The sequence below is a fragment of the Poecilia latipinna genome, unplaced genomic scaffold, assembly GCF_001443285.1.
Source record: "Poecilia latipinna isolate Pla-1442-1.1 unplaced genomic scaffold, P_latipinna-1.0 Scaffold197, whole genome shotgun sequence".
NCBI lineage: Eukaryota > Metazoa > Chordata > Actinopteri > Cyprinodontiformes > Poeciliidae > Poecilia > Poecilia latipinna.
The window spans coordinates 193,927-204,411 of NW_015112813.1; the positions used below are offsets into that span (position 1 = coordinate 193,927).

At 40.0% G+C, this 10,485-nt stretch overlaps 1 protein-coding gene across 2 annotated transcripts in view; it reads left to right on the forward strand.

Moving 5' to 3' along the window:
* The first annotated feature begins 4,411 nt into the window (after positions 1 to 4,411).
* The window catches only part of dhx15 (DEAH (Asp-Glu-Ala-His) box helicase 15), a 32,720-nt gene continuing 26,646 nt past the window's right edge, over positions 4,412 to 10,485 (forward strand). The window contains exons 1-5 of one of the 2 annotated variants that reach the window (XM_015031004.1): positions 4,412 to 4,615; positions 7,072 to 7,375; positions 8,352 to 8,545; positions 8,848 to 9,007; positions 10,174 to 10,392. In XM_015031004.1, the coding sequence (XP_014886490.1) occupies positions 4,611 to 4,615; positions 7,072 to 7,375; positions 8,352 to 8,545; positions 8,848 to 9,007; positions 10,174 to 10,392 (882 nt within the window). In that variant the 5' untranslated portion in view covers positions 4,412 to 4,610. Of the gene's footprint in view, positions 4,616 to 5,583; positions 6,459 to 7,071; positions 7,376 to 8,351; positions 8,546 to 8,847; positions 9,008 to 10,173; positions 10,393 to 10,485 lie in introns of those variants that run through there. The other variant, XM_015031003.1, reaches the window with a different exon arrangement.

Genomic DNA, 10,485 nt, shown 5'->3' on the forward strand with positions numbered 1-10,485 from the left:
ATAGGGGGAGCGTAGCACGTACACAGCATGGGACCTGTGCCATGCAGATGATTTGGCAAACTGCACCAAGGCTTTTTAATTTTTTTTTATTTTATTTTGTTCCAGCTTTAAGTCTGTCACCCAGATGGGAGCTGAACTAATAAATTTAGATGATAGCAGCTTGCCTTTAAATTTCTCCAAAGCAATTGCCTAGTTTTTGATTGTTTGCATGCATATAAATGATAGGAGGAACCCAGTTAGCTGGAAAATACATTTTTAGCAAACTACATGGCCTGATGCAGTGAATGTGTGATTGTGGATTTTGGCCAAATATCGGCGCTTTTGTCAAGTTAGGTGAACCTGCACCGAGGAACGTAGAATAGTCTGTTACATCTTGCCTGTGGTGTGGAAAATTTCAGCTCCTTCAAAATGTATAACAGAATCTGACTAAAATCTTTTTGAAGAATTGCTTCACTGGAGGACAAATGTCAACAGTAGTATCTACCAAGGTATTTCAGTCCAAAGATGCTTAGATTATATTTCCTCTGGGAGGTTTGCAAACACTAATATGCATAAGTGTGTGGCTGAGTTTGAGATTTCCCTCTGATTTAATATAGCTTCTCCTTAATTCGTACTTGTTTGTAATTGGACACGCATACATTTATCCAAATTGATGTTTGGATAAATGTGCCTCAGCAAGTTTCCCTTGGCGCAGCCATCAACTAGCCGCTGGCGTAATTCAGCCACTGTTTTAAAGATAAGCAAACAAAACTGAACACCTATCTAAAAGAAAGAAATCAAAAGCACAAGTGATGGGGATAGATGAAGGAATGAACTATCACTACTACTATGCGCTGATTTGTGTTGGTTTATAACTTACAATGCAAATAAAATACAATGAAGTTTGTGATGTTTCAAAATGTATACATACAAAAAAAAAGTCTGAGTATGAATACTTTTGAAAGGCATTGTGGTTAAAGAGTTGACGTAATGTCATGTGTTTCTCGTGTATAGTTCAGCTTTGTCACTTTAAAAAATGTCGGGTGCTACCAGTCCCTCAAAACCTACACATCACATCTTTATAAAAAAAAATCCTATTTTTCTGTTTGGTTCTAAAAGGCCTGACTGACGGAGGGCGGCGAGCGTGGCCATTTTTATTTTGGCTTGGTGGTATGTCGCTTTAAAGAGCCAAGTAGTGTGAGGTTTCTTGCCAGACGGCAGACTCAGTCGAGAGTTACGGTGCTTACAACACTCTCGAGTTACAATAGTCTCTTCGTTTGGTTATTTCTAAGATTTATTGAACTTTATTTCTGTTCTCTGAAATACTAAATCTGAACGCATCTTGCAGTAAGTTACTATCCTTACTACTTTGACAACCAGCAGCAGAAAATTCATCCTAAATATTCCGATCTCTGAAATGAGACCAGTTTAACCCTGAAAGTCTCCTGCTGGAAATAGGCTGAGGCATCTGGAGCCGGTGTCCCATCACTGATGTCACATCAATAGGTCTTGTCGGCTCTTATCACACTGACCCACCTTCTCCAATCTTAATAGCGATCTGACCGTACGGCACGGACATGCGCTGACCTCCAGCGTGGCCTCTCAGCTTATCGGCCGGCCACAAGCTCTTGCGTCCACCAGCGAACCCCGGCATGGGATGGATGTCCTGCGGCTGCAGTCAGATTTAGTTTTGGCAACAGGAAGTGTGGCAACCGGTCGATTGCGACAAGGAGTAAAGAGCCAGAAACACTGAGACAAAAAAAAAAAAAATGTAATTTATGATAAGTAATATCTGATTCTCGTGTTTGTTCCCTAAATGCTTGGGTATCTGATTAAGACTATTTTTGAAACTGTAAAAGAGTAAAATTTTACTGTCATGTCATTACATGACAATAACAAAATAGGGTGTGGTGTAATGTGGGTGTTGGGCAAAGGGTGGGACACTGAATTGAAGTCCTGCTACAGATAATCAACTGGATTTAAATCTGGACCTGGACTGCAGTATTTTAACACATGCACATTCTTTCCATCTTATTGCATATACGACTGTAAGCAGTGTTGTTGTCCTGCAAAAAGATAAGCCTTCATCCCAGCCTTTTGGAGCCTCTGATAGGTGTCTTCTTCACCAACTGCCCTGTATTTAGCTTCTTCCATTCGCCTCACCTTGTGTGGTTTAGAACAAATGTGAGAACTGTAGGCCTGATAAGAAGTTAAATATTAAATCAGCTTCAGCATCAGAAAAAAAGACTGGAGAGAAAGAAAATCACGGGCGACTAAAAAACCGTCAGGAAATAGTAACGGTTTCTGACGCCTCGTGAGCCGTTGCACTGCTCATCCCCCCTCCGTAGATCAGATTTCCATGTTCTTAACAGATGCAAGCTTTCAAACGGTCAAAAATAGAACAAAATAACACACTTTTAGCTTCGCTGTCTGATTAGTTTTTTTCTCCTTTTCTTTTTAAAACTGCAGTTTGCATTCATGTGATTAGTGCCTAATCCATTCGCTTACTGCGAGTTCTGCCTGCCACAGCTATTTCACAGATAATTGGAGATGCATTTAACAGCCTGTGACAAAGAGGCAGACTTCCAAGGTGGGAAATTCGCAGCATCCTAAAATATCCTGAATATTGGAGCATGATGACTTTGTTGTGACTCTCACTTCTTCTTAATCATCCCCATCAATCTCCCAACAATAGGAAATGAACTGCTTATTCACGTTTATTCAGCCCGTGAGCAGTGTCTGCGCTGTGTAATTATCTGTGTCAATAGCAATGATTGTTTGTTTTGACAGGTTGTTCTTCATTTTATAATTTTGGACACTGGATGTAGGATTTGAAGCTCTTGAAGGCCATGTTTAAAAATAAATAAATTAAAAAATGACATCAAAAAGTTAGTGGAGCTGCTTGAAAATATTTATTTTCCAAAAATTCAGCACATGGAAAACATTAAGTATGACAAACAAAGTATGCAAATGTCACCGCTAATATTAAGTTCAATTAATGTGTTCTCTACCTCTCAGAAGTTTAAAGAAACAGCTTGAATAAATCAATATTTATCCAATATATGCAATTGAAACCAGCTGCATGTAGTGAGTACTGGTGAGCGCACATGGAACAGCACTGGGCAGAAGAGAACTTCAGCCAGTAAAAGTTTGAACTGATCAGGTTGGAGTGCGACTACACTTTTCTGTATCTTTAGCCGTGTGTGTGTGTGTGTCTGCTGATTATGAGCTGCGTCATCCTGACTTCCAGGTGGCCCAAGGCATGCGTGAAGGAAAAGGCTACTTAGAGCCTTTAGACCAGCAGACGGCCCACAGAAATGTTTGAATTCTCACTCATTATAAAGATCTCAAAACATTGTTTATTTATTAAGAAATTCTCTTTAACCATTTCCAAACAGTGAATGAAAAACGCATATATTTAAATGTACATTTATATATATATATATTTAGACAACTTGATAAATATGCTAGTTGTGAACACAAAGAAACATCTTAGTTTGACAGTTTTTTTCTAACAGTCGATGAAGTTTATTAATCTGTGCTGATTGGGTCCCTTTTTTACACACTGTAACTGTCTGCAAAGCTCAACAAATGTATTGCGTTTGCTTTAAAAATAACCCTTCACACTTGACATATTATTATAGAGCAAAACTGAGGCAACCAGCTTCTTATGGTATTCCTGAATTGCCTGAAGAACACCAAAATAAGACAAATAAGCATTTTCCAAAATGCTGATTCAATCTAAACACTCTTATCCCTTGTTTCTGATTTATTAAATAATGTAAAGTCACTGACATGATTGTCAGGGAAAACACATATGCTAAATGGCCTGTACTTATGAAGTGCTTTATCAAGTCCAGAGGACTTGAAAGTGCTTCACACTACATTCTGTTGTGCACCCATTCACATTGTTGCCAGGTCTGTCTGACAGAAATGAGGTTTCCATGCATATCTGACCTCTGAAGTGTTTTGCCCAAGAACACAACAACAGACAGGAAACTCGAACCAGAATCCCATTGGTCACTAGACAGATTCTTACCACTGTTGCCTCCTTCACCCTATTGTCTCTTTAAGTTATTTACAATTGGTTGCCCAGATAACTATAAACAATTGCAGCATTGCTGTGGGACTCAAAATGAATTCAACTTAATCCGAAGTCATTGTATTCTGCAAAGACTGTGGTTAGAAGATGTGAATAAAACAACAAATTAAACTTTTATTCAATGGAAAAAAATAAACCAGCTCAGCAAATGTTAAAGAGTTGGCCACTGCAGTATTTTTTGAGTGTTTCTGTTGAGATAAAAAAGTAATTTACTTGTACAACAAGAAAAAAAACATCAAATTCTTTCTTTGCTTGGTTGCTTTATAATAAATACCTTTTACGGGGGGCCTAACCCTGCTCAAGGCCTCCTCAAGCCTTGGGTCGCCTATGCTGACTCCGCTGTAGTCACAGCCCTCCTGCATCATCTGTATCCTCCTCCGCATCCAGCTGCTGTGGAGCATCTGCTTTGACCTAGACTTTCAAAGCAGTCATCCCTCATTGAATTTAATACGTCTGGAATTTTTTTTACAGTGATTTTCAGAGAGAATAGCAGCTTTCTGGTTTATTTTCTTGATCATCGGGAATAATTATGAGGTAGGAGTTTCCGGTTGCCGTGTTAGCCGGGGTTTAAGCGTTTGGTCAAACTCTAAATGGATTGATTCGCTATTATTTTGGACAAAAACAAATCTCAGCATGTGCATACCTCATTTTTTAGCATTAGAGTACGATTATTCTTCAAGTTAAAATATGTAATTTTTTGTTATATGTTCCTCTAGCCTTTTAGCTTAAGCGTTAAACTACTGGGATTGATTGCAGCTTGTTATTGTTGTTGTAAGCTAACACTGTCAGTGTTTCACAGATAAACATGAAGTTACAGCGAGCTGGAAAAATTACAGGCTTTAGTAATTCGGGTAAATGTCAGCAAGGCGCTCAAGGTAGCTTGCAGTGTTTAGAAAATAGAAAATAGAATAGAAAATACACTAATGAAGTATTTTGCCAGTAGTGTTAGCATGCTAGGCTAGCTAAAGCTAAAGTAGAAAGGTCATTCTGGAACAGACTTCCCATGTTTTAATAAATGCATGACCCTTTTTTCCTCACAGTATCCATAGGCACCTTGCTAGCTATCCATTTTTATTTAAGAATTTCAGAAAAAATGTTAAGTGTTTAGCCATTTTAAAAATATTTTCTGAACAGTGTTTGTATTGCCTCTAAACTGAACTCAGGGCCAACGTTTTGCTTCCTTTTTTAGAGGAAAATATTTTTGGGGAAACGCTGCTTTTAGAGAGTATCCATGAGACACATTTCCAATGAGTCTTAGCAGCTCTCCTTGGAAGAGTTGTGGGATTTTCTTATAGTGTCTTTTTTTTATATTTGTGTTGATTGGAGAGTGTAACTTTGTTCCAAGTACAGTGTTTCTTCATTATGTGGATACATTCTCATGTTTTAGAACAGAGGTGGGCAATCCTGGTCCAACACACCTGAATCCAACAGCTGAATCACCTCCTAAGTGCAGTCAAGTTCTCCAGAGTCCTGCTAACGACCTCATTATTTGACCCAGGTGTGTTGAAGTAGAGAGACATCTAAAAGTTGCAGTAGACCGGCCCTCGAGGCCTGGAGTTGTCCACCTCTGTTTTAGAATGACCCTCAGTGACCATACCTGATTGAAACCAGAATCGGTTGTTCGAAGTGCAAACTGATTACCGTTTGCGGACCTTTTGATGATTTTGTGCTGCAGTTTACAAATGGTAGCAATTTGGCCCACCAACACAGATTGATGTTTTAAAAATTTATAGTTTGAGTTTTGGTGATGAATTACGTTCTTTGAAGAATGGAAACTGTTTGGTTACGACATGCTTTACTTCTATTGTAATGCCATCAATTATAGGGCCACCAAAGGTCCACTGACTAAACTTGGCCAAATAGAGCAAGAGTATTTTAATATAAGAGTGACTCATATCCCATTCTTGTGTAGGATAGAAGAAATAACCCCAAGAGAATAGAAAAAAAACAATCAAACCCACCAATAATATAAAACTGTGTAATAAAAGAAGCATTTTAATGAGAAAGTAGTGTTTGGCCTTTTTTTGTTTTACATCTACAATGATTTACATATTCACCAGGCTAATTTCTCCGAAAATAGTGCATGCTAAGCTTATTTTTGAACAGATAAAAATGACAAACACCATTATTTTTGATGTTTCCCTGGTTCACCACACTCGAATTAAGAAATTGGTCATTTGCAGGTTCCTGCAGAACTTGAGATGCTGAAGAGGTAATGCAATAATTTTTAAAAGCGTAGAGAATGATCCATAACAAGGGTCTTTTTACGTAGAGGTTGCATGTTCTTCCTGTACATGCTCGGGTTCTTTCTGGGTACTCCAGCTTCCTTCTGCTGTCCAAAAACACGACTGTTAGGTCGCCCTGCAAGGATAAGTGGGTATGGACGGATTTATCATGACTTGATACATGTAAAAAAATTCCCCCTTCCAGAGAAAAACTGTTACCTTTACGAACAACAAAAATGTGAATAGCGCGTCAATAACTGACCAATAAGTATTAATTTGAAGAAGTGAAGGATTTACATTTTAGTTAGAGGTGACCTTTTGCATGCATTGTTTGAACATTCATAACGAGTCTTATCAGTTCTCCTCGGAACAGTTGTGGGATTTTTTTTTTAGTGTTGTAATATAAAAGCGACACAAAACACTTAATAGCTTTTTCGACAATGTAAAAGTTTCAAATTTGTGCGCTGAAGCTGATAAATAGGTCTTTTTGTAACGGGAAAAATGCTCCAAGCAATTAGTTTATTCATGACCTTTGCATGCTATACTTGATTAGACATCTATTTGCCAGTGTGAAAAAGAATGTGCAGTAACCTTTTCATAGTATTTTTTACAAAAGAAGAGCTTGACATGGTTAACATTTGTCCACAGGTTTTCTTTTTTTTTTTTTTTTTTTTTTCTCACCGTTGGCCTAAATGGAAGCTGAAGTGTTTCCTTTCGACTGCGGTGTTTTATTAAATCCTAACTTCATTCTCCTTCCTGTTCAAGGCGCGACAGAGACCGTGATCGTGACAGGAACCGGGATCGGACCGGCAACAGGGGCCAAGACGCGATGTCGGGCGGTGACCCCGTCGCCTCGGCCGCAGCCAGCTGGAGTTTCGCGAATCGACCTCCCGTTCAGCAGCAGACGAACCCCTTCACCAACCTGCCCCACACGCCGCGCTACCATGAGATCCTACAGAAGCGGCTGCGGCTCCCGGTCTGGGAGTACAGAGACGTCTTTACGGACATCCTGATGCGGAACCAGTCGTTCGTGCTGGTCGGAGAGACGGGCTCTGGAAAAACCACGCAGGTAGAGGCAGGGGGACACGCTAAAGTTTTTGAAACGCAGCAGCCATCAGTTGCCCTCCTGCCCCCGTACACCAGACTTTTAATGAACTGACCCAAGTATGTCACAGTAAATTTAGAGCCTGACTCTGGGCAGTTAAAATTGCTTTAAGGTTATGATAAAAAGATATTGATACCATGAATGATTCATGTATTTTCATTGGGTTGTTTTACGATTTGATTCCCAGTTAGCTAAACTTACCAGTTAAATCTTAAGTGGTTTAAGCAAGCAGCCAGGCTGTGTGTGTGTGTTTTTTTTTTTTCTTTTTTTAAATTTGCAGGAAAAGATTAGAGTAAGTCACTGAGTCTCTGCCTCATCCTGAGATGAATATAAACGATCCTGCAAAGTGGAGTGGTTTAAGTGTGTCGATGCGTTCTGCACTGATGATGCTTAAAAATCTGTGCTGTGAATATCTGGGTACGTTTTATGCAGTTTACTGATGCATGAAAGTTGGGGAAATTAACTTTTTTTTTTCTACCCCCCACCCAAATACAAATACTTACTTAGATAGATTGGAAAAAAGAAATTGGATTTATTGCATTCTTTTGATTTTACTTTTTAGTGGCCTACCTGCTACTTAAGTCAATAAAATTTTAAAACGTATTTATATCTAAAATCCCAGTTGTAAAAATAAAGAAAAAGATTAAGCAAGAACTCAGCTCAACTGGAATCGCTATGCATTTTCTTGTTGAAAAAGATCAACTTTAATTTTTTGGGCAAAGAATAAAAACATTTTTTCATGTAATTTGTAGTTCTCAAAACGAAATTAGAATGGAAAACTGTGAAACTCCCAGTAATGACATTAGAATCTTCCTTTTCAAAACAATATGTGCATTTAAACCATTGATATATGTTGCAAAAAATATATATGTATATATAGGTGTTCAGTGGTACATTACTCTGTTGATTAACAAAATCAAACTTTTCTCCTGTCCTGCAGATCCCACAGTGGTGTGTAGACATGGTGCGTTCGCTGCAGGGGCCGAGGAGAGCGGTGGCCTGCACCCAGCCCAGGAGGGTGGCGGCAATGAGCGTCGCCCAGAGGGTGTCTGATGAGATGGATGTGGTGCTGGGTCAAGAGGTGGGCTACTCCATCAGGTTTGAGGACTGCAGCTCTGCCAAAACTGTGTTAAAGTAAGTAGCTATTACATAAAAATTTCACCAGGGCATTAAAATATGGCTGCTTTTGATGACGACGACGATTTTTATGGTGACTAACTTATTAAGTAACGGATTGTTCTAAACTTTAATTATGAGCTGGCTTTGTTTTTAAAATTGGTAGGTCTAAGGTAGCGTTAACTATAAATAGGTCTGAAATCTCTCTGTTTTGTTTCCCTATTTTAAGCAGGTTTTACCAGATATTGTAGCCGTAGATGATGATAAAGAATCAGTGTACTGCATAGTTAGTGTTGGCACCGTATCCTCTTCTCGCTCAGGTACATGACAGATGGAATGTTGCTGCGGGAGGCTATGAACGATCCCCTGCTGGAGCGTTATGGTGTCATCATTCTGGACGAGGCCCACGAACGCACATTAGCCACCGACATCCTCATGGGGGTTCTCAAGGAAGTAGTGCGCCAGAGGTCTGACCTCAAGGTAGGAACCAGCTCACAGAAATCTCCTGAGTTTTCCCTTTACTCTCTGTTTTATTTTTAGGATGTAATTTCAGGATCAGGTGCTGCAGTTGTTGGGTTTTTTTTGTTTTGTTTGTTTTTTTTACGGCTTGCAGATTTATTTTACAGACGTAACCTTTTGGTTTCCTGCAAATATTATGAGTTTATCTCTCGTAAAACTACATTTCAGCCCTAAATATTAATTCCCCTCCAAGGATGAATTCAAAGAAGGAGAGGATTTATTTCTCGCCTCTGTCCCTTTTTTCTTGTTGTTGCGTTTTTCTGACCGAGTCTCCATGTTGTGGAAAGAGAAATGCTGCTGTTAGACTCAGGGACACCCATTTTTTTCTGCACCGCAGTAGCAGCACAGATCGCTCCTAGACTCGCCTACCGTTTTCAGCCGGTCAACCAGGAGGAAAACGGCAACCGTCGGCATCAATGGGACGATCGTAAAGGCAGGCAGAAGTTTTATGGCCTAGCGTGTGCCAGATATAATTTTCATAAAGCAGATGGATAATGACTAGTTGTTTGTCAGAGTGAAATCAAAGGTTAGATTGTTGTTCGCAGACTGTTAAATGAGCTCTAGGTTATTGGGAATGATCATCCACCCACTCCCCTTATCTCCTTCATCCCTATCGCTCACCAAATTTGAAAGTTTAATTTGCCTTGATTAAGAGCAATTAGGATCTCTTGCAGAGCGTAAAGCGAAATGCAGAGACGCTGGCCCCTGAAAATATTAGAGATTGAAAATGGGAGACGTGTTTCCCCATCAGAATCCTAATGCACACAGTCTAATGGCTTGTGTTTAAGAACACCGTGTACCTAGCAACAGGAACAGGGTCTGCCATAGATCTTTGCAGGTCAGTTACTTGGATTGCAATGCCGAAGTGTACATTACGGACTCTGTATTCGGTTTGTGCCAAGGTTCTCTTTTAAAATTAAAATTTGTTGCATCATTCATGCCGCAGAAGGACGCAGACACATTAATCATGACTTTAATTCCACCCTTGTCTTCTTTAGAACTTGTCTTAATGCATAATTAGCAAGACAACAACAAAAAAAACCCATTTCCTCATGAATGCTCGGACCCGTTATTGCACAAACTCGTGCCCCTCGCCGACAAGCTGCCGCGTCCCGTTTTCTGCCCAGGTCATCGTCATGAGCGCAACGCTGGACGCCGGGAAGTTCCAAGTGTACTTTGACAACTGCCCGCTGCTAACCATCCCCGGACGCACGCACCCCGTGGAGATCTTCTACACACCGGAGCCCGAGCGAGACTACCTGGAGGCGGCCATCCGCACCGTGATCCAGATCCACATGTGCGAGGAAGAAGAGGGCGACGTTCTGCTCTTCCTCACTGGACAGGAGGTACCTCCCGCAGACAATATCGGGGGGGAAAAAAAAAAAAAAAAAAAGTTTTAGGGTTTGGGGGGTTCCTGGAAAAATTCCAATTTTTTTTTT